The 24,793-nt window shown below is 37.9% G+C and overlaps 1 protein-coding gene across 1 annotated transcript; it reads left to right on the forward strand.

Moving 5' to 3' along the window:
• Positions 1-42: 42 nt before the first annotated feature.
• LOC121279850 (nuclear receptor coactivator 5-like) lies at positions 43-23,186 on the forward strand. The gene is made up of 12 exons (XM_041191307.1): positions 43-121; positions 879-950; positions 3,267-3,331; positions 4,403-4,450; positions 5,358-5,429; positions 6,728-6,804; positions 12,419-12,548; positions 16,044-16,243; positions 17,984-18,265; positions 19,252-19,317; positions 19,749-19,940; positions 22,304-23,186. Exons 3-12 carry the CDS (start codon positions 3,273-3,275, stop codon positions 22,342-22,344), a joined length of 1,167 nt encoding a protein of 388 aa, XP_041047241.1. The 5' UTR covers positions 43-121; positions 879-950; positions 3,267-3,272; the 3' UTR covers positions 22,345-23,186.
• The last annotated feature ends 1,607 nt before the right edge of the window (positions 23,187-24,793 follow it).

Raw genomic sequence — 24,793 nt, forward strand, 5'->3', positions numbered from 1 at the left:
CCATGTAAGCAGCGATCTGATTGGTGGAGACGAAGCGAAGGGGTGGGGTCAGGTGCCGTTTCTGGTTGTGTTTCCGGCTCCGGTTCAGGTTGGCGGCTGAGGCGAGCGAGAGCAGCAGGAGGTGAATCGAGGTTTCATTTTAATCTGAGGGGGTCCCCTCCTCCCCCGCAGGATTGCCGTCACCCGGGCCACTAACTCTCCGTTTTATTTTCTTTTTGCATCGCTGCCCCTGCTCAGGTTTTACTTTAGCTGATTTCCCCCCCCCCCCCCCCCCTTTGTTTAGTTTTGGATGGCGGTGAGGCCCAGGCTCGGCCCAGCTGCCGCCGCTGCTGCTCCTCCTTACCGCAAGCAGAGGCCTTGCGACCGTTCGCTCTGTCTGGGCCCGACCGGCCTTTTCTCTTCTCCTCAACCCGCGCCGTTGGCGGTTTCGCTAGGCCCATGTTCCGATTTGTTTCAGTCTCCCTCAACGATGGAGACATCCCAAACTTTTATTCAGCCCAGAGTCGGTGGCCATGTTGTGAGGTCGCCCGTTTTTACCGAGTCTCTTGTTTTTTAAACTCACCGAGAAACAGTCGCCCAGTGCAGCGCCGATATTCTCAGCGTGTCTTGGATGGGTTATTTTTAGTTTTCTTAATGCATTCGCACACGCAGTTATCAACGATTTTTCTTCATTCCGCACTTCTCTTTGAAAAAAAATAACGTAATGTAACTTATAGCAAATTATTCAGGCATTGCATCTCACAAACAAAATTGCAAATGTTGGTAATCTAAAATAAAAATACAAATATAGCTGGTCGGTCGAATCTATGAAGCGAAAAGATATATTAACATTTATGTTTAACACTCCCCTCTGTTACCACTTTAATCTCTGTCTTTAGTTTCCACTGTTAAAGCTTGAAGGTTCAACAGTAAATTGAGAAGTCTCCTTATTTATAATTATAATTCAGAAGGTGAGTTATGTTGGTTATAGTTGTAATCCTTTGCATTTTTTCTGGAGGGGTGTATATATATATATGTTTGACCACCTTTAAAGTTATACTGGTAAATTAAAATTTATGTAGCATGAAATGTACCTGATTTGGTTATGATGGGCACTTGTCTGGGCATCATTCCAACTTTGGTTGTCAAGACATTTATAAGAATATCAATAGTGAAGAGGAGCTACTTTTAAAATGAGACATATGGGGCCTTGAGTGGCTTAGTTGGTAATAGCAATAGATCTTTACAAACAAGGGAGTCCAAGTTCCTGGGTGGTGTGGTGAGTTAGCTGTAGAGCAGTTACAATTGGTCTAGGTATTTCTTGGGCAGGGAGTTTGTTTCCTTGTTACCTAGGCACATGAAAATTGGCCATTTGGGAGAAAGCGTAACTACTATTTCTGTATCGATGTTTGAAACAGACTTCCTGACAATTCCAATGTATGCACATTTATTATACAGGAGTTAAGCTTTTAAAAAGGAATACTTCACCTAGTTTCAAACCATACTTCACATTTGAAGAATTGTGTTTGCCAAAGTTTTTCATTATAGTTCACATTTCTCTAAAGAGAAAAGACAGGTCATTGTGTTACCAGTGTGAATGCTTAATCAGAACTGAAGACTCAATCTTTTAGTTTGTTGCAGACAAAACTTAAAGGCTGCCTGGAGTCAGAATTTGAAGCGTTTTAATTAGCGTCTGGGGGGACAAAAAAGAGAGAAGGGAAGGGGTGGAGAATTGGATACATCGATCTCAAAGGAATTAGTGGGTTAACAGACTGATTGTTAGATATACACAAATTGTAGGAGTGTGCTAGATAAAACACAAAGGTCACCACAAACAAAAGCAATAGGCAAAATGTGAGAAATAAGCTGCAAATGCATCCAATGTAAAATTAACACAGCACATTCAAGTGACCTGAAAACGAGAGGTTGCTCTTAATCTGGAACACCATTGATTATACATAATTCTTGCTATGATGTACTGTTAAAAAAGACAGCATGATGTTGTAACCCTTGGTTTATAGTAGGCTGCCAGCTCCTTTGAGTTGCTTTTTTCCCCTCTATTGTCTTACCACCACCTTAGCGTGCAGATGCAGCTAGGATTTGAGAGAAGTCCTTCCATCCAAAAAGGGAATCTGCACTTCTGTGGATTTCCTAGATTCCCTTGATATATGAATCAGTAAAATATTGGCAAAAGCTTGTCATTTGGGAAATTGTTTGAGGGATTAGCAAGAAAAATATTTTTCAATATGAGAATATAACCTACAAAACTAAGCAGCAAGTAGGAAAACAGAATTAAGTGGGATTACAATTTTGGGTGTATTGGTAACATTTAGTTAAGAGTTAATCCAATGTTTCTGTTTCAGAAATTGAAGCAAAATATGATTCCATGATACCACTAATGATTGAATTTGTACATTTCAATTTTACTAAACAGTAGGAACTCAGTATTGAAGCAATCCTCCACCCGACCAAATATTAAAAATTTCCAGTGATTTGGTGTTTCAAAGTTCGAATTGTACAACAATGCCCTTGCTCGGGGAATTCAAGACAAAACAGTACAAGTTAATTGAAATTAAATTGTCAAGCACAAGAAACTTTAGTGGCCCGTGTACAGTAATGACAGCTGCAAGTGTCAAGTACAAGGCTTTAACATTTGAAAAATATGAAAATGGAGACAATCAGTGTACCAAGACACTTGAATTTGTTACTTGTCAAAGTTTGGGGCCACTTCAAAGATATATGCGCCATGATCTGGATGGCATCCTGTCTAGATTTATAAATGGACACCAATTTGCAGTTGGAAAACCCTGCAAGATGCAATAATAGTTTTAGTTTAGTAGATTGAGTCAGTCACTGCTGAATATCAGAAAAACATGTTGGATTGGGAAGATTTTACTGGTGTCTTAAAGATGTTGCAAAATCAACAATTTTGTTTTAAGCTCCAGAATTGAAGTAACACCCTATTGTCAGTATAATGCAAGTAGAGGTATTTGTGACAACTGATATTACCAATTTTTTGAAGGATTGTAAACTTTTTATGTATCTAATTGTAAGTGTGTATTTGGAGCCTGCAAATCTCTGGGTGTTTATTGCAAAGTTTAGCATCCTCCTCTCAGCTAGACTTCATTTTGATGTTACACAGTTCCTTTATAATTGAACTGTTGCTAGACATAAGCACAATAAAAAGAATTGAGGGCATTGGATGAATTCCAAATGGAGTATGTACCATTAGACCATTTACTTTGAAGCAATGCAACATTTTCTTAACCAGTTTTCTATTTTTGCAGGTTAAGATGTCTGCTTGGATAAAGCCTAGGGGAGGTCCATCACACAGACCCAGCCCAGATGGAAGGTAAGAAGTGTTTTTTAAAATGCCTCTTATCCCAGAAAAGTCCATTACGATGCCTAGTTTACAGTTTTTGAGCATTGTTTCATTCAGGTATTTGTGAATATTCTAAAGTTTAATTAAACTTATGTTTGACAGTCCTAGCTTAATAACCTAATAGTCAATCATTACAATATTGCTGTCTGATGCTGAAAAAGTTCTTATAATGAAAATAGGTTGGTCTGATTGAGAATTGAAAACCTCTAAACTATTTAGTAAGCACAAACAAATGAAATTGGATTATTATATGTATTGCTGAAAAGAGATATTTTGTCAAAGTTTTTCATCTTGAATTCATCAGGACAATTCACAAGAATACCAATGAGGGAAAACAACAAATTTATACTGAGAAGAATGTGTTGATAGTTAGGGGCGTTTCCATGAAAAATGTACCATTTGATTTGTGTGCACTGGAAACTACATATATTAATACATAGGGCCCTGTTCTTTGCAGACAGAACATGTACATACATGGCATCTATTTCAGCTAAACAAAATAAGTGACAGCCATTTGCTGAATCATTCCTGAGAGTGATGCCTTGACCAGTCAGAGCAAAGCTGCCTGGTTTAAATTTCAAACAATGCTTGGCAGTTCACTGTCAGTCACCATCAATTGGTGCATTCTCCATAGCAATGCCTCTACCAATCAGAGTCCACTTGCCAACCAATCAGCAGTCTCTTCTCAGATGGTATAAATTTGTTGTTTTCCCTTGCATTGGTATCCTTGCGAATTGTCCCGATGAGTACAAGTCGAAAAGCTTCGGTTAAACCTTTTTTTTTTCCAGCAATACTCAAGTTCTACACTACCTAACAACTATTATCATATGTCCTGAAAAATGAATCCATACAGCCTATTTTCTTCAACTTTTGAACTTTTTGGTTAACTGTATCATGTTCTGTGTCTCTACATTTCTAATCAAACTCTACTCTCTGGTAGTGAAAAGTATAAGATTCTTGACTAGTTTGCAGAAAGTTGATAACCAAGGCCTAGAGATTGACTTTCCTTGTCTATTTCTTTCTTCTCCCTCTCTCCTCCAGTTCATTTGCAACAGCAGAATACAATGTTCCAAGGGAATCCTTACCAAGGTATGATAAGTTTATTCTGGGTTAACAGACCAAACATGGTCTAATTACATTAGTAATAATGTTGTGTTGTCTGGAAAGTGGGGCAAGAATTCACCCAGGACTTTGGGGGCGGTGGTGAAGGAACAGGGCTCTATGTTATTGTGATGTAGCACTGACAGTGGATTAAGTGAGTTGCATATGTTTCTCAATATAAACTTGTGTGAAGGTCCCATTGGCTTCTTGATTCTTCAGTGAACTGTGTGAATTTTCTATCATTAATACACTACTGCAAACCCAGGCCATAGTAATGCTTTATCCACTATAACTACATTGTGGGCAGTAATTCTTGCCCTCTCCTTTCCCACTGCAGTGATATAAAAAAACATATTTACCTGTGTTGCATTCAGATTTGAGGGTGATTACATTGGTGCAATTAATACTTTGATATAACTACATTATTAAGTAAAGCCTTCAATGGTATTTTGTTTTCTTCCACCAATTTTACTTTCATTTAATGCCTCTTCTCCTGAAGGTACAAATTCACTGCCTTGCTACATATCTGGGCCTGGACAATGTGTCGGAAAGCAATTGGTTAATGGGTTTATTGTAACTGAGCTGGACTCAGTCTTAGCTGACCATCCAATTGTTTGATTTCAGTAGGGGCCACTGAATAGTCATCAAGAGCGAGGAAAGTTTTTATTTGAGGATGAGATAATAAGAATAGTTTGTAGGTTCTGAACTTGGTTGATGTATGTAGCCACCACCCCAGGTGACTTGGGACTTCTGCGCAGTACCAAATCTCATGATACATTTACTGCTGAAGGCATCTGCGAGTTTTGTTTTGAAAAGGAGTTTGTGGTATTGATCTTCAGAATGTTTCTTTTCAATGAAAGTTAACCAACTTAATTTAGTTTTCTGTTTTTAATAGCATCCTCTCAACTCGGCAAGATCTAGAGCGAGACCGATCACCTTTGGGAGCTGAAAGAGCTGATCCTTACAGGTGACACATAAATATCTTTCTGATTTCAGCACTTGCATTAATTATAATTTGGGGATGAATGTTGGTATTTCTAAATGTAAACATGGCGCATTTTCTATTTTGACACAACTGTCAGCATTGAATATTCTTTTGTGTTAATTCCTCTCTGCCCAGCTAAAATCCAGGAGGCATTGCAACTAATTGCTGAGCAGAGATGTCAAATTAACTTAACCTTTGTGTTGATTTCCAGCCTGTGTGGCCCATGACAAATTTACTCATAAGTGCATATGGAAAACAGCAAAAACTTATTTCACTCGAGACCATTGCATCCTGGGTGAAAATTCTGTCATAATACTCGTACCAGATCAAGTAGAAAAGACAGCACACTTAATCCACTATACAGTCCAGTTCACAGTAATCTGCAGGTTTAGGAATAATTTGTAATTAAGGCCATCAGTTTAATGATTAAGTCAGATTTACTTGGTTTGGGATTTTTCATGTGCATTTTGGGGACATTTGCTGGATTCTGTCCTTTACGCTTGGGGTTGTTGGCTTCTAGAGTAGGATCGTGGTCACAGATTCAACTTAATTAAAATCAAATTTAGGATTATTTGGGTAATAGTTAAGAGTGATTAGCACTTGAAATGGGCTCCGATAGAGTTGTGAAAACAGAAACCAAAAAATAATTTTAAGAACCAGTTTTGTCTCTACTCTCTCTTAATCCCACCTTTCTTTCCGTCTTTATTTCATTTTCAATTTGGCATTGATTAAATATTCTAATTTACCATTCCTGATTTACACTGTGCTGCTCATCGAGACTTCTTCAGTCTGGTTAAGGAGATGCATAGTTGCTTGCCCTGTTCATGCAAGTTTCAGATCCCCTTTAGAGAGCAAAGCACTGAAATGAATTTCAAATTACTGCAAGTTACAGCGCAAATGTTGCTCACACTGTCCACAAAATCCGGCCCAATGTACTTGTTCATTGCTTTTCTATCCCAACCTCCTGAATTAAATGGATTTTGACAAATTATTATTTTGAAGCTTGGAATGGAGAACTATCTTAATATTTTGTAGTGGTCTTCCTAAATCGCTTGTTTTTGTAATTGGTTAACTCCAAAACTTGAAATTATATTCATCAAAAGAAAACATAGTAAATAAGTAGTGTCTGGTCATACAGAAATTGAGTATTGCTGACATGCAAGATGAAAAGCTTTGACAGCATGTCTCCTTTTTCAGCAATACTAAAATAAAAAAGGTAATTGTGTAAACGGGTGTAAATTAGGCATCTGTACTTAACTTCTGTTTTTCTTCCCTTTCAGGGCTCAGGAAGTGTTGGAATATTATGGTGGTTATACTGAGCCTTACAGTACAGAGGATTACAACTACACCTGGAGCGGTATGACTGATAGTTATGTATCTGCTTGTTTGTGGTGTATCAGAAATTTGCTGTGGAAAACTTATTACACTAGCAAAGGCATGTAAAGCAATACATGTTGAATAACTGCTGCTGTCTAGAAATTTACTTGCTAATTCAATTTTACTTCAAAACAAAACTTGGATCGTTTATGAAGCAACAAGCCATATGTGGTGCAAATCCAGATAGGAATTTTACCAGTTAACTAAAATACAATGAATACTGCACATGAGTGCATGTAATTTTGTGGGTTATTGCCCTAGCTTTGGCATTTTCTTAGGAAGTTTTATTTTGGCTTGTGTTTTATTTGGATTAGCTTAAGGGCCCACAGTATTGATCACTGATCACTTTCTATAACTACAGATCTTTAAAAACTAGTTGATTTCCCTGAACTTTTATACATGAGTCAAGATCAATTGCAACCATCAGATCAGGGCTTGAGGGTGGAAGATAATTGGATCAGGGTGCACTGATGTACCTTGTTCTCATTTTAGTGTTATATTTTGTCCTTATTTTTATGATTCTTAACTGCTATAGCTAAATAGAATGCATGCATCAGTTTGGAAATTGGAGAAATGGAAGTGGTTAGAGTATAGCCGTTTCTCTGCAGGAGAAGCTGAGGAACTGGAAAACAGACTTTAAACACCAGCAGTTGGCAAGTTACATTGTCAATTTCCAGCATAAATATGGACATAAGAATTGATTAAAGATGTTTATAGGCATTACATACAGTGAAAAGACATTAATATAATTTGCTTTTCACCTATGGTGTTGCACATGGCAAGATATTACCAACTGTAATTTTATGGTGAAATGGATAGTTGGAGGGGGTAAAAGGAGGATGAGATAAGAGTTGAATGGGTATTCAAAGAGGAGGTAGGGGACAGTCACTAATATTTCTCCACACTGCATCCCCTCAAGCTTTCTTCCCCCGCACCCTGTCATACCTCCCTACACCACTCTCAATGGGTTTCTTTCTTCCCCTCCTTGTGTGTGCGCTCCTTTTCCTCAGCCCCTCTTTGTTCTCATCTTTTCTGCCTCCAGCCCCATGCTTTGAAGTGGTTGTTAATGAGCCACAGCCACGATAACTTGATGGGTGGGTTGCAAAATAACTTTGACTGGGTTTTGCCACATAGGAACAGGACTAAGCCATCTTGAGCCCTTTCCACCATTCAGGGAGATCATTGCTCATCTGTGATCTAACTCCATGTACTCGGCCCCCACCCCCTTATTCCTTATGAAGCCTAGATTTAAAATTAACAGTTGACCTAGCATAAATTGCCATTTGTGGAAGAAACTTCTGAATTTTTATCATTCTTTTTAGCTAGAATTATTTCCTAATTTCACTTCTTAATGGCTAATTGTTTGTCTATGCCCCATTGTTATGATCTCTAAATTCAGGAATCAGACCACCAGCTCTCGAGAGGTTTTATATCAAAGTACATGAGACATTTATTAATTTAAATAAGTTAAATATATACATATGGCTACAAACTACTACTATCATAACTTTCGACAAATTCCCAAACTAATCTCCATTAAGGCAACAGCAACTCATAAACTTTCAACAGACATCAGGCAAAGCATTTTCACTTTACAAATTCAATATGAGGTTCTTTTCACTTTGGTCCCTTTGTAGACGCAGTGGTAGGCTTATTGATTTTGATCTTGCATTGCCTCTGCCCTGCTCTCTCACAACTGCTGTCTGTTATACCTAGCACAACTCATTGAATGTAAATTCTCATTGTATCATCAGCCCCTTTGAACTCCTCCTCTTCTAACAATAAAGCCCTTTTCATAGTACCAATTTTATTAGTGATGTAAACATATTGCTTGGCTTCTGCTAGCTTTCATCTCCCTTTTTCAATGCTCTATTCAAAAAATTGCAAATGCACTCTACCTCTCTTACACCTCAAAACTAGTACACATCAAAGCGCCCAAACTAGCTAGTTTTAATCCAATTAAGACACACCCACAGTCTAAACCTCTTTCTAAAAGAAAAATAATTTCCAATAACATAAACATTAATAGCTTCATGACCTAGACTTCCCAACTAGAAAACAAGTTTCTGTGTACCCTATTTGAACCCCATAAAATCTTAAACTTTAATCAGGTAACCCCTCAGCAATCTAAATTTTCCTTGTAATCTATCCCTTGGAGTCCAGGTATCAATCTGGTAAATTTACTCTGTGCTCCCTCCAAAGCCAGAATATCCTCCCTAAGGTCTGGTGTCCAGAACTGTTCACGGTACTCCAGGTATGGATTAACCGGGTTTTTGTATAGCGGTGGCATGACTTCCACCAGGGTCATTATCCAGAGAGAGAAAAATTACAGGGCAATGAGGAAAAGGTGGGGGAGTGTGACTAGGTGAGTTGATCTTGCAGAGAGCCAGCACAAACACGACAGGCCAAGTGGCTGCTTCCTGTGCTATGCAACCTATGACTCTTCCTTGAATTCTATTCCTCGAGATATAAAGGCCAGCATTCTATTCACTTTTTCGATTATTTCCTATACCTCCTCATGACATTTTAATATCCTGTGCACAAGGGTCATTAAGATTTCTTTGGATGCCATGGTTTCTAGCTTTTGACCAATTAGAAATTACCCAATTCTAACCTTTCTAAAGCGGCTGACTTTGCATTTGCCTAAGCGATAATTTATTTGCTACAGTTTTGCCCATTCACTTTTATGCTTCCACCTTCACTGTTCACAATGCTGCCTACCTTTGTATCATCTGTAAACTTGTATGTGGCTTACAGTCTCATCATCTGAGCTGTTAATAAATTGTGAGTAGTTGAGGCCCCAGCACAGATCTTTGCAGGGCACAATAGTCACATCCTACCAATGAGAGTACCTGCTCATTATTCCTACCCTGTCTCCTGCTCAGCCATTTTCAGAAATAGTTCAATAATTATTTTCAATTCCATCAGCTTCAACTTTTTCTTATGAGTAACTTTATTTATTGACTTTTGGGAGTCCTTGTAAATGATATCCATAGACATTCCCCACCCACAACTTCAGGCATTTCTTTATAAAATTCTGATTTGTCAGGCATGATAATCTGCATTGAAGGTGAATTTAGGACAAAGGACCAGTAATTCATTAAGGTCTATGAGTGAAAGACCTAGCCTTTTCAGGTTGGGAGAGGGATACTGGGTAATGGAAACACTATCCCCCCCCTACCTCGTGTGGGAATCTAGAACTTTTGCTGGGGGGGGCAGTTTCTAAATAATGGGTGTCCCATCTAAGACTGAGGGAAGGATGAATTTCTTCTGAGGGTCTTGGAATTCTTTCCTGAAACCATTGGAGGCTGGCCATTCAATATATTCAAGACTGAATTGGACAGATTTTTGATCTACAAGTGAATGAAGGGTTACTGGGGAACAGGCACAAAAATGGTGTTAAGGCCAAAATCGGATCAGCCATGATCTTTTTGAATGGTGAAGCAGTCTTGAGGGGCTGAATGGCCTACACCTGCTCCTATTTCTTCTGATCTTATTCAGTTGGGAGGATGGTTTTGAGACACTGACATGCTAATCAGTGCAGAAGTTCTTTTTGGTTGGTTGGGCAGGATTTGGGATCTGAGTGGAACAGGACCTCTGCCATGTAAATCTGCTCAATGATGGAAGAACGAATGGGCTGGTGGCCTGGTTGTGAAACTGCTGCTCAGTGATGGGGTTTAAGATATGCAGTAGAGCAATGTCACGTGGGGAGAAAATGTTGTGACTGGTCAGTGTTTTGGGGTTCTATAGCAGGAAATGCTTCTCAGTGGGGTGAGTGTACTGCAGCCCAATAATGGAGAACATCATGTGATCTGGTCTGTACAGATGAGAAAATTCTGGTGCGTTTTATTGGCCAGATGAACAGAATGCATTAAACATTATGTACCATTAGACTGCTTTAGTCAAGGCATTGTTCTATCAATGGCTGCAACCATGTGTTCCAGTTCAGTGCTGCCACTTCAGATATTTGGTAGCAATGCATACTGAAGCCAGCAGCAAGTTGGAATTTGAGGGATTAAATTAATTAAAATTTTAATTGTATGCACGTTAAAGTTCTGCACTTACTTTGGCTGGCAGATAAATCCACAAGATCGATAGTTGTCAGTTGTGCTGACAAGTGGAAGGAAAACATTGAAGTGCTCAAGACAGAAGGGGTTAAAACCCAATTTGAGTTTTTGCGTGGAACAATGAGCCTGATGACTCAGTTACTGAGAGACCGCTAAGTTAGGAAAATGCAATAAATTACAATTGGGAACCAGCATCCTTTCATTTATGAAAGATGATGGACATGCAACAAACAAATCCATTTCAGATGGGGTGTCTTCATATGGGCACCTTTGCTGAAGACTGAAGTTAAGAGGTTCTACCACAAGTGCCATACATGAAGCTACCAAGTGTCATTTTGGGTGGTTGTTTTCAGCATTAGCATCTGCCAAGCTGCTGTAGCCACTGGTGGTCATGGCAATGCATGCCAGTCCACAGTTCACAAAATATGATGACTAACCATTAAGCTGAAAGAAAAACTTAACCTGAGCAGAAAATAATATAGCAGTCACCTGCTGTGAATTTTGAGTTGTATTTTGTAGCTGTTCAGACTAGGCAGAAAGCCACCATGTGGCCTGATTATGTAATTACTGTACAACAAACTTGCATAAACTATATATAGTGCTGACTACTGTACTACCATGAAAATTTCCTAGCAACAAGAAGTCGAGTTGTGAATTCAAAGATGTAAGATTTTAATAGATAGATTAGTGGTCAACTGTTTTGAAATTTGCAGATTGTTTTGGAGTTGCTCATAAACTGCAGATTGTAAATGTGTGTGAAAAGACATTCCACTTTATTTTAAAACCACCCATTCAGGCATGAAAATATTTCAAACAGAGGGGTTGTAGGACATTATTTAAAATTTAACATTTTCCCTAATGTGTCACATGGCAGATCAACTTTAACATTAAATGTTATATTAATTTCAGCTAACTAACAAAGTTTGCTAATCTCCCCACCCATGAAATAAGTCGGCATACTTTTGAGGCATTATATTAAATAGGATCTGTACCAAACCATGTCAGATGTGACTCAGTAGCATTCTTGCCTCTGAGGCAGAAAGTTGTGGATTCAAATCCCGCTCCAGGACTTGAGCATGACAATCTAGACTGACACTCCATTGCAGTACTGAGGGAATTCTGCACTGCCAGAGATGTTTTTCAGATGTGATGTTAAATTACAAGCCATCTATGCTCTCAGGTGGACATAAATGATCTCATGGAACTATGTTGAAGAAGGATGATGGGTGAGCTTCCCGTGGTGTCCTGGCCAATATTTACCCTTTAATTGGCATCACAAAAACAGGTTATCTGGCCGTTTTCACATTGCTGCTTGAGAGCTTCCTGTGTGCAAATTAGCCGTCATGTTTCCTATATTATGGCAGTGACTAAGCTTAAAAAAAACTTGTTTCTAAACCACTTTGGATCATCTGGTGGTCATGAAAAGCACTATATAAACGCAAGTCTGTCATTATTTTAGAACAAAAACGAAATGGTTAATGTATTCAGAAATCAATTAACTATTTGATTGTACATTCTTGTTTACAGAAGACAGCTGCAGACCAGAAGATAGTCGCCGAGATGAGCTTTATCAGCAGTTCTATAGAGAGATAGAGGATGACTACAATAAAGAGAAACATGCTGACTGTGTAGTTATAGCCCTAAGCAAACAACAGGGGTAAATTGCCTTTGGTATATTACTTTAGCACTCTTTGTTGCATATTGCAAATCCACACCAAACAGACTTCTATCCTGCACAGGTTTGAGATTGCCATTTGAGACACTGACTCTGTGCCAGACTTTAACTGCAGAAAATGTCATATGACTTGAAGAGAATGTAAAAGGACCATCAATTTGCACACTCGATCATTGGCAGGAATATTAGTCTACTAAAAAAATTTAATCTACAATTCTATATAAGTGGAAAGGAGGAGTAGAATTCCAGGTGCTTAAGAGCTCTAATTGATGTGCCTCAAGGTTTCTTTTTTAAAAGATCTATCAAGCATGTTCCTTCACGATCTTCAGTTTTCCCTCTTGTCGCCTCCCCTAAAGGCGTTGATTTGTGATTTTAAGTATAGTTCCATTGGAAATAGGCACACTCTAAAATTTCAACCAAGTGGTCATTATTCATACTTGAGCTTTCATAAGTTGTGGAATTTGGTGAGCTAGGGAGATGCGTTGAGTTGGAGACTAACTGGTCTGACCTGACTGTGTATGCATATATGCCAAATGTTTGTGTGTGTCTCCGATCTCTGGACAGCAAATAGGAGTGAGAGCCCTAGTGAATTTTCTGTTCTCTAACCCAATGGGGACTACGTCCAACCCTGGTTTAGATCATGGAAGAAATTTAGTACCTTCCTGCACAATAGGATTCTGTCATCTGCTCATTGCCTTAACCATCTTAATGCACTGAGAACCAACTGTGAACTTATTATTGTCTAGCATTTGCTTTAATACTTCCTTATGTTTAATTTCAGTGCAGTGCAGGATCAGTTTTAGTATTCGGAAACAAAATGCCCTTGTCTGTGAAAATTGTTTTACCAAATCATTTACAGTATTTACTCAAACTACCCAAATATGAATTGATCTTCCATATAATGGCCTGGAACTTGCAGTCAGTGGTAAAGTGACAACGGTTGCTGCCGACCTCTAAGAACACTGCCTACAACAATCGATCAATCTCTGGGGTGGATTTCACTTTTTCAGCTTTAATTTTGTTCAAGTGGAATCTTTGGCATTCGGCCACAGTGAGGCCATCAAGTAATCTGAGCAGCCAGTCACGTTGAAATATTCTTAGACAGCAAACCAAGGAGTTAATACCATAATTATCTGTCACTTTGTAATCTTTTTAGAGAGTGAAATAAAAATTGGCACATACCCCTGGGATTAATGTAACTGGAACATGAACTTTGTTTAAAAATCTTTTTTTAATCATAATGAAGCAATTTGGCATATCATAAAATTAATTTTTCAGGGCCAGAGAGATTGGTCAGAAGTAATTATGGCTTAGTGCACTATTAAAACCCAGTTACACCTCATTCAACAAGCTATAACATTTTGAAAGTTTCTACAGTGAGACTAACAGCATAAAAGGTGAAAATCCTGAAACTTCCTAACAGCACTGTGGGAGTTCCTACAACACATGAACCGCGGGGCGGTTCATGAAAGTAGCTCACCACCACCTTCTCAAGAGCATTTAGGGTTATCCAATAAATGCTGGCCTAGCCAGCGATGTCCACACCCCGTGAAAGAATAAAAAGGACTTCAGAGTAACCCATGAAGGAGCAGGAAACCACTGACAGCAACTTCTGGATTTCTATGTTTAACCGTGCATGTGCAAATGCTAGATATTGATATCAGTTTCAATGAGTAATGATGGCAAATCTGAAAGTCATTACAACTGCGCAACCTGGACCATTATGTTGCCTGTGAAATTCATAATGTAGGCTGCAATATTCTTAATTTGAGCACATAATTCAACTGGTGGCTTGTGCAATAAAGTTGCACTAGAAGCAAAGCTTTTTAGGAAATAATCGCAGTTTTTTAATAATGCAAATATGGCTGGAAATATTTGGACAGCAGTATATACAGACCAGGAAACCAAATTTGACTGTAAAAGACTTAGTAGAAGATGTAATGTTGACCATGCTGGATGAATAAATTTAAGAAAATTAATTTGCTTTTCAGTGAATTTTGAGTAGTTTTTTGAATCACATGATTATCTTCATGTGCAGAAGCTACTACAAATCAAAGAGGTAGCCTTTAGTAAAAATTTTTGTACTGGATAGCTGATACTGGCTAAGGATCTAATGTTTGTGTACTTTTTGGGATTGGTGGAGGTTGCATGATTAGGGAATAACATATCTCATTGCAGCATTTCTGAGATTCATTTGTAAATTATACAGGTTCAATTCACAAATTAGCTTATACATCTTGGAGTGGGATTTAGGTTTATAATGTGTAGTTTGTGTATGTCTACTGTATGATAGCTGTGATAAAATTGAAGCGTTTGCATCTGAAGTAACTAAGTCAATCACTTGACTGGGAAAACAGCCTTAACCAGCTTCCAGCATTCCTAAGCCAGGTTTTATAAACTGGGACTTAGGAGAATGAGGTAGTTTTCATGGTTAGATGAGGAAATGTTCAAATTGGTTTTATTTGAAACGTATAGAGAAGGAAGCTGAAGCGTTCAAAACTTACATTTTCTTGATCTTTAGTTGCATGGGGTTAATATTACAGGGAAAAAAGTTGATGATACCTGGCTTTCTTCAGTTGTAATATGTTTCATTGTCACAATGTGTAAGCTGAGAAATGGTCAACCTTGGGCAATTGGAATCACCTTGGAATTGCCAGCAGTGTAAAGGTTGTACAAAGATCGTTGGGGCACATACTCCATTATGATGAACAGTAATTTATCTAGGTGCAATTGATGACCACCATCTGAATTTTTTTTGAGCAGGAATCTTGCTTTAAATTCATCTGAGCCATTTCAATCCAGAAGCTATCTAATTGTTATAATCGTGGAACATGCGATGTTTATCTCGAATTAAAGAATAAGTTGCTAAATTTGCCATTTTTGTTGCTTCAGCTCTGTGCAAAATTCTGGAGGTTTGTCAATGAATATTGATTTTAAATTATAGATTCTCATTAGCTAACTAGTCAACCCACTATATCTTTGACAATTAGTCCTGTGTTGCAATGGAGATTGGATGCCCAGCTATTTAAACCTGACCTAAAATCTTAAAAAATTGAGGGTATAACCCTCCATTGGCCTTGCACTCGAACAGTTGCTTAAGAAAGTAACATACAATTTCTATTAAATTGTTAAGCTATGACTAGCCTCTTGTTTGAAATGTTTGTTGTAAAATATGGTTTAGCTTCAGCTTTTAGACTTAGTTTCCGAAAGCATTGGCTTAAATGTCTCCCTAATCAGGGAAATGTCTGTGCACTTGGGAAGTGAGTCATTGCCATTATAAGAATTTAAACCAAGTTTTGTCCATTTGTAATTAAAAATCAGAAATCCTCATCTGCAAATGTACTCAGTTATTTTAGGGTCTTGCACTGGGTATTGTTTTTCAAAAAAAAAACATTGTGTGAAACGCTAGCAACTTAATAGTATTTTCAATCTTGCTAGAGTACCTAACTGGAAAATATTCAATCTTTGAATTTTAAGGGATTATGCCAAACTGGTAGGGCGACGAGTGCAAGAACTGGGACTTCTCGTGGATCTTGTGTACCTTAAATTAGAGTTGGCTCTTGATACTGCTTTGAAAGATGTTCGAGAAGAAGGTTCCCCATTTTGTGTCGTTGTTGGTGGAGAACATCAGTCTCTTTCATCTTGCACGGTGATTATTTTGTATGCAGGCCACAAAGGTACATATTCAGTTTCCATAAAAATACTAGAATTCTTGATGTATAGAGCCCCAATGATGTTCTTATGTTTTTATTGAAATTTTTGTAGTATTCTTAAGTAACTTGATGCTCATTGTTCCTGAGCCAAATTAGATACTTCCAAACAATAATATTCATCGTTTGGCTCTATTGAGGTATTTCTTTCCAAAGTATTTTAATAGTTTTTTTGTACTAGAAAAATGTATTTGAAATTGATTCCTGCATCATGTACAGTTTCTTATTTGATAGGCAAGCAAAGTGCTGGTGGGTTTCTGCTTTTGAGGAAGAATGTCTAAACATCTTGAACTGACTTTTTAACTGCCTGATGCTTCTTGCAGTGAAGCACTGCTCCTTTGCTTGGTACTTGATTACCTGACTGATATTGGAGCTCACTGAAGAAATGTGGTCTAACCACAATGCAATAAGTTGGTATCACCTGCCATGTGTCTGCAAAAGTTTGAGATTCCTTTTCCCATGCGAATTTGTGCGATTACATGTGACCAAAATCCATTTTCCTAGACAACATATTTAGCATGCAATATCTTTAAGCAGTGGGTTACTTTTTGATTCTTTGGACGCAACTATTAGTCTTTGGAGGAACCGGTTTTTGTAAACTTTCCATTTCAGTGAAGAGAGGTTATAGATTTTTGTTTCGATGTAGTTCATCACTCTTTTAAGCTGGTGCTGACACAAACAATAGTTTAATTTATTTTCACCTATCTGTGGGATGTGGTTTCTGCTGCCTAAGTGGCTGTGCTTCATTTTCTTAACCTGAGCAAATGAGTGTAATCATCCTGTTCAATCATAGAATTCATTATTGACAAGCTCACAGTATCCATGTGGCCAATGTTTCAGACATCACTGGACTGCTAATAGTGGAATTTTAAATTTTGTTGTTTCTTCCCTAATTAAAGACACTGAACTTTCCCTGTGCTATATGAAACACTTCAAAATTTGGATTATAAGATTACTTTAACTAACACCAATTAGTTGCTTTAAAAACTCTGCTGTATGGTCAGCATTAAAAATAATTTACAGATAGCTTGTATTTTAAATCATTGTTTCACCAGTTTTATACTGTCAGACATATTAATATAATATCCTTCATGCTCAAACAGTTTATCACCTCAAATTGCTTCCAACACCCATGCCAGACTTGAAGCCTACAACTGAGGTGCCCAATCTTTTGATATATCAGTTAGTGTGTGGGCTGAATATGATTGCAGAGAAATGAGAGACTTGATATACATAAATGCCTTTTGTTCTAATGCACGCATAACATAACCTTTTGTATGACAGGTTTAAAACCCCTCTCTCCATAGACATACATTTAGGCTGCCTCCCTCCTCACTTTACTCCCCATAAACCCCTGCTCCCCTCCCCCCCACCATGGGTCATATGAGTGATGGGTAGTCCAGCCATGTACAAAAATAAAAGAATCTCCAAAGCTTGTGATGGGTATTAAGGGTGGATTTAGACTGCAGTGCTATATAAATGAAAATCTTCATTTTTGTGCAAATGTTCAGTAGTTCATGTTGTGTCTACGCAAAATCTATCTTGGTTGTTTTTCCATCCCACTTCATTGAAATCCCAGTGACGGTGCCAGTGTTGGTTTATTTCCTAATACTTGCTAGTAAATTACAAAAATATCCTCAATGCGCACCTTTACACACTGAAGAGCTTTCATATCAGATCAAAAATAACGTTACCTCTCTCGAGCAGAACATCGTAATATGCCTTTGGAAGATGCTTTGGACCTGATTTCTCGTGAGCACCAACGCATATTTGGTGAAAATCTGGAAAAAGAACGACTTGAGATTGCGCACAAAGCAGCTAATTTGGCAGATGACTACCTTCATCGTGAATCTTATGATGAAAGTCATGTTGTGCCAAGCAGCGTTCGGCATCTCCTCTTTCTGCTAGGTGATGGCAAGCACCTTTATGCTGAGGAGCTTCAAAAAGTGGTTGACTACTTGAACAAAAGAAAAGAGGACCTTGAAGGAGGTTAGTTGAGAATTTAATCATTTTGTCTGTCGAGTGAGGCTATATTGATGGAATCCACTCAATCTCAGCAGCTGTGTATTGAAAGTAGTTTCACTGCTAACATTTTCAATTAAATATCGCGATTGAGAATTAATGTGCAACATAGGTTACTTCAAACTGTTGTATAGATTTATTACCATATGTGCCACTTATGGAAAATTGCATCAAGACTAGACACTTCATGTTAATGTTGCTCAAAAACCTCAAGGGTAAGATGCATTACCGGAAAAAGTTTTGAGGGATGGTTGAATTTCTAAAGGTTACAACTGTGACCAGTGCAGTGTCATTGAGGGAGCTGCCAGATTGCTTTTTTGATCATTGCCAGTGCCAATCTCTTGCCTGCTTGTGCAGAGGCTCAAATAACAGTAACGGGTTGATTATGCAGGCACTTATTCAACAGCACTAAATATTGGTTCTGCCCCTAAATTCAATCCTGTTACCTGCTGCAAAACACAGACTTCACAATCACTGCACATGAAGATAATCCTGCTAGGGATGGGTCAGTGGTCGACAGCTGCTGGTGAAGTCACTCCCTCTCTGATTAGTGCATGTCAGAAACTGAGTTCCTTGAGAAAAGAATCATGCACTGCATTCAAATGCACCAGTAAATTTACATGTACCTCAAGTTGTTCTTACTGACACATCTTGGTATTCTGATTTTAGGATTTGTCCACCCACACTAAAAACTTCCAAGACCACAAAATTGAAACCAGGCAACCAAGAAATGTAAGCACAACTAGAATTCTGTTGTGTGGGCTTTGACAGCCAGATTGCCATGGGGTCATGCCATATGTAGCCTTAGGGGTGCAGATTGGGCATCCCTGCTATAGCACTGTACAGAAGTTTCAGTTGAATCACTGATTGAGAGCCTTGATTTATGAGCTGCTGTCTCCAAATGTGCAGGTTTTTATAATTGTTGCAAACTTAACATATATTTGTTTTGATAGAGGCAAACAGTAATTGGCAAAGCTTCCAAGAAGGGGGAACTGAACTTTATCAATGGCCACACGAAGGTAAGTGAGCATATTTCAAGATTTCAGTGCAATGTTTTAAATGGTTGTTGTTCAATTTGAACAGGTTGCATTGTATAGGTGCCATTTCCATTATTTTACTTTCATAATGTGCCCAGCTCCTTTTTTTTAAAATAACATTGATAATTATTTTGGGACCTTTGCTTCAGTAAATTTCTGAGGAAGGGAAAATCTATTCCAATCTTGCTTGGATGTATAACACTTGCAAAATTATACTTTACCAATTATAAAATAACTTACTGACCTTATACTTGTGTATTCTGCTGATAATTTCAAGTTACTTTGCAAAGTACAGCAATTTGAATTAAACAACTTAAATAATAGCAGTAGGTGGAATTTAGTGATTAAAAGATTTAGATTAGGTGCAAGCTGTATGTTAGTGTGCATTTATGTCTTAAACTTTTGTTTTCCAGCTTCTCTTGTTCAACAACCCACTGGAACTGAAGGTTACTACGATGTAGGCAGTGTTTCACAACCCTCCAACAAGCCTAAACCTCTTCTTCCAACACCAGGCAGGCCACCTCTTTTGGGTCATGCTCCCCTTTCTCAGAAGAAACCTCCGCTTTTGGGTGATCGGCCAATCAGGGCTCTTCTTCCTGCTCCGGGTTAGTGTTTATCTCCCAATTATTTTGCATTCGGTCAAATATCTTGAATATAACTTCAAGCATTACAAGATTATAATATCTTGTAATGATATTATATTCTGAACTCAGAATATTATATTTTTTCATGTCATTTTCGGAGCATAGCTTTCCAGGGTAATGAACTTTGCATTTCAAAGATGTCTTTCTGGTTTCCTGTATTGTGTCACGCTGTGGATAAAAATCCACAAAACTGTGCAAGAGCTATCTGACTTATTTTTAAAAAATATTTTCACCTTGGGTAACATCAATTTTTCAATAGCTAAAAAGACATCGTTACATTTCTACGTGGAACTCTTTTAAGCTGCGGAATGTTGTCTTTCCCCAACGTTCATACAATCTATCTGTTCTCTGGTCAATTACTATATTGCTAATTAAGTTTACAGAATAAATTCCTTTTATTTGATCTATGTCTTGACAAGGAACAGGAAATGGTAGATCCATTATTCCTGGTGGAGAAATATTATTGAATGATCGGATCTAACATGAGCCCAGATCTTCTGGTCAGCATCGATGCATGCATTGGCGCTGCCCACAAAGATTTCTGCAACCCGACCGTTTTGCAATTTTTCAGCCAGGACTTGTCTCAGCTGAAGCACAGATGGGTCAGCGCAGATATACACAGGGCAGACTGTCGAGCACAAGCAAAGATGAACAAGGACGAAACATGCCCACTTTTCATGGCAGTAGCTGCCATATTCAGACAAGTGTTTAAAGTCTCAAGTCTCTCAAGTGAGTGGGTGAGTTTGTAGCTGGGTTGAGAGGGTGTGGTCAGGTTGGGGAGGGATGATTTGGGGGAGTCTGTTGTAGTGCTCAGTTGAGTTACGCTGGCTAATCTCTGAGTTAGACCAGCTATTAATCAGTGTAGCGTTTCCTGGGTAAGTATCCCTGTAAGTCCAGCCTATCTGGCCCAAGTATCCGACACTCATCTCAGTGTCAGAGATGTTTGCAGAGAGTCCCGGGCAGTGGAAATCAGTGAAACTTCACTGGCAATTTCAGTACATGTGTATGTGATTTCTCAGGGTTCTGGCGTCCATCACCCAACTTGCATCCAATCTCTGACAGTCTGGATACCCAAATATTTGGGCCACAACCTTTAATTCAGATGTGCCAAATGTCAGGAGCTATGTTTCTATCTTTAAAAGGGCTAATTTGAAAGAAGTGAAGGAATGACTGAAGCAAATCGATTAGAGGATGATATTCAACAATGCATCAATAGAGCAAAATATATCCCTTATTTAAAAATGCAGAGGATGTAGGAATAATACATATCTAGAATTAGCAACTCTGATTAAACAAATGTAACTAAGTGGATTTGCAAAAATTAAAAATGAAATAGGCAAATTATGACCCTTACAAGCCTCGAAGGAAAAAAGTTTACTTAGCTTGCAAGTAGAAATGTACAGAAACAGATTAAAATGATCAGTAAAACCAAGAGATAGCTAAAAGAAAGCATTGCTGCAGAGGCAAAATTATTTTTTTAGAATTCGGTGTTGATAACAGTTCTCATTTCTTCTGGATGCTCTCTGTCAGTGATGCAAACAGTAAAATGAAATGGGTTATTTTTTGGTTGGTAGGCTGTGACTAGTGGGGTGTGCGAAGGACCAGTGCTTTGGTCTCAGCTATTTACAGACTATATTGATGAATTAGCTGAGGGGACTGAGTGTAATAGATCCATGTTTGCTGACAACACTTTTCCACCCAGCTTTGTATGTTGAGGATAACAGAGGCTGCAAAGGATGGACAGATTAAGTGAGTGACAAATGGAGTACAATATAGGAAAATATAAAATTACTCTTGGTGTGAAGAATAGAAAAGAAGGCAAATGGATGTTATGTATTGGGATTTGGGTAAGAAAGAAATTATTTCTGCAATTATATGGGTCTTTGGTGAGACCACACCATTGAAGTACTGTACTTACACAAGGAAGGATATACTTACCTTTGAGGGGATGCAATGAAGGTTCACTTGATAACTCGTATCAAGATGAGAAATGTCCTCAGAGGGTTGTGAATCTTCGAAATTCCCTACCCAAGGCTGCTGTAAATGGCCAGTCATTAAGTACATTCACAATGGGGGTTGATGGATATTTGGACACTAAGGGAATTGAGGAATATAGGATGGGGAATTGAAGTTAAGATACAGGATCAGGTATGATCTTATTGATGGGCTTTATGGCTTATTCCTATTTCAAGTTTTTGTTCTTATGAATGAACTTCCTCTGTGCTGCAGCCTTATTTAAAAACAAGTGCATTGTAAAATGATGCAGCCTGAACTTGTTACTGGGTGGAAATTCTTGTACAGGAAGTAATTTTTTTCTATTATAGGTCATCCATTAAAACTAGGTGCTCGGCTCCAGCTGCAGTAAGGAGTGGCCACTCGAAGCATCAGAATGCACATTGCTTTGAAGAGGAGTTTGTATATCCAACACAACATTGTTTGAAGAGCACCAGAAGTATAAGACACCACACCGAACGAATACCATGAACACCTTGATGAATAGTCTCAGACTGAATTGTAAACTGTAGTATTTTAGCGTTTTAGAAAGATCCCATTGTAAGTTCAAGTTCCTTTCGAAAGGTGTATGCCCAATGTCATGTATAAGGACCATTTTTTTGTAACTTTTAAATGTCGCCATGAATGGTTTTGAAAGGGTTAGGAAAACCTTTTAATAAATGTATCTTTCGCAGTGGTTGTTTTATTTGTTAGATGCTTGTTAAAATTTTCTCCATTCTGTTTTATGACAACTTTTTTTAAAAGATTCTATTGTATGGTGATACTATTTTATGGAGACTTAAAGTACTCTGACATGCGGTTCTTTATGTTGCTAAAAGCAATTATATCAACAGGAACAAGTTGAGTAAATATCACCGTACAGTATTATCTTGGCCAGATTTGTACAACAGTTCACTTGACTGCTTTTTTTTACTGAGCATTGTAACAGTGCTGCGTTGATTTGCTGAGAAACAATATGTTCAGTATATCCCAATTAAAGTAATTAAATTTCTTTAATGTATTGATATACACCTGTTAAATGAAGTTTCTAATTATTTTGCAGGAGGAGGGAGAAAAACCCACAATCACTTCAGAAACCTTAGTTCTCAGTGTGTTACAATGTGATAGTATTTTAAAGTAAAGAGATGTCTTCTGTAACAACTGAAGAATAAGTAGGTGTTTGAACTTAATAAAGGTTTCCCTTTTTCTTTGTAATGCATTTGTTTGAACATGTAAATTATTTGGTGTAATATATTGAACTTCTGTTTAAAGCAAATTCTTGTGGCTTAAAGAAGGGAGAAAATGTGTGTTATGTGATCCTTCTTTAGGGTTCATGCTTTCTCTTTTGCTCTTAACTTCATTTTTTATCAATGTGCAATATGATTGACATTTTGAATTTGCCTTCCTTGATTCTCAAGTTCCAGATGTGTTTTAAATGCTCTTCCATTTTCTGCATTTGAGAACAGAACTCATTGCACATCTCTAACAATTTTGATGTCCTAGGAAAGAATATTAATTTTTTTCCATTTCAAAAAACAGGATTTTGATTGCTGATCACTTGATTTACCCCATCTTTTGATGGTGTCTTGCACTGTGGACCTTGGCTCTTCACCTAACTTAATTTTGAAAGCGAATGACTGCATGGGAAGTGTAGAACTTATGCTCTCATTAAGTTCCTTCAGTGAGATTAGTCATAAATGATTTGTCATTAATGTATAATTTGGTGTTGCTAAAATTGTTGCCCCAGCTTGTTTAATTTTGCATTTGTTAGTGATTAGTTTGGTAATTATTTAGTACAGATTTCCATGATGGAATATGATTTTGTTGGGAGTTCTTTTTTAATTTATAACATTGGAGATTTCTCCATTTGGTCTGTCAGAGGATTGGAAATAGGGTATACAAATGCATTCTTAAGAGTTTAATTCTTTGCTTTTTACCTGCAATTGCGGTTAATATTTCATTATACTGAGCAGTTTTGGGTAGAATTGATGTTTGTTCATAAAATGAAGAGGAAAATGAGCCTTCCTTGCCTGAAAGTAAATCAGTACTCCGGCTTCCCTGCTCGAAGGATCTGTTTGTTCAAAGGGTAAAAATCCTATTGGGTGAATTTTTTTGAAAGATGGGTATTGTGTTTTCAGAAAATTTCACAATAACTCAAAGTTATTAGATAAGCTCTTTCATTTTGAAGATCTTCAGCTAACATTGGACAAGTTTTTAAAAACATTTATACAGCATTAATACAATGGAATGCAACACTACAAAGAAGAATCCAACATTAATATTGTATGTTCAAGGGTCTTCAATGTGTAGAGAATGCTAGTTTTCCCCCCTCCTTCCTTATTACAATCATAGGTAGATACAACATGATTATTTTCGGTGCATCATGCGAAAGTTTGGAAGGGCTGCATTAAAACTAAAGGGTCTCACGTTAGGTAGGTAGTCTGTATAGAGGGCATTTTGTTTTTCTAAATGGTTATACTAAAAAGCCAATAACTCAGCCGTTATTGAATATTAAATGAGGTACTCCTTATCACAGCCTTACCATATCTCATAAGTAAATATTGCTTCCTTTTTCAAGCCAGATGTTCTACTGATACAGGTCTAAAATTACATGGTAACTTAGGTTGTTTGACAACAAATAGAATCTAAGACCTTGCAACAGTGCACACATCTCTTATAAATTGTCTTGCCAAGTAATTGGCAAGCCTTTTCTTCCGCATTGTGAATGGTTTTCCTTTTGGAGATTAGCATCCTTGTGTCTGTCTGATGAGTGGGGGGGATGGGAGGTTTTTTTCTGTTCTACCAAGCAACTATTAATCGAT

Source organism: Carcharodon carcharias, chromosome 7 (genome assembly GCF_017639515.1).
Source record: "Carcharodon carcharias isolate sCarCar2 chromosome 7, sCarCar2.pri, whole genome shotgun sequence".
Taxonomy (NCBI): Eukaryota; Metazoa; Chordata; class Chondrichthyes; order Lamniformes; family Lamnidae; genus Carcharodon; species Carcharodon carcharias.

Coding starts and splice junctions, on each gene's coding strand:
- LOC121279850 (XM_041191307.1), top strand. CDS start 3,273: ATGTCTGCTTGGATAAAGCCTAGGGGAGGTCCATCACACAGACCCAGC. Junction 5,430..6,727: donor GAAAGAGCTGATCCTTACAG/GTGACACATAAA, acceptor CTTCCCTTTCAG/GGCTCAGGAAGTGTTGGAAT. Junction 19,941..22,303: donor GGCTCTTCTTCCTGCTCCGG/GTTAGTGTTTAT, acceptor TTTCTATTATAG/GTCATCCATTAAAACTAGGT.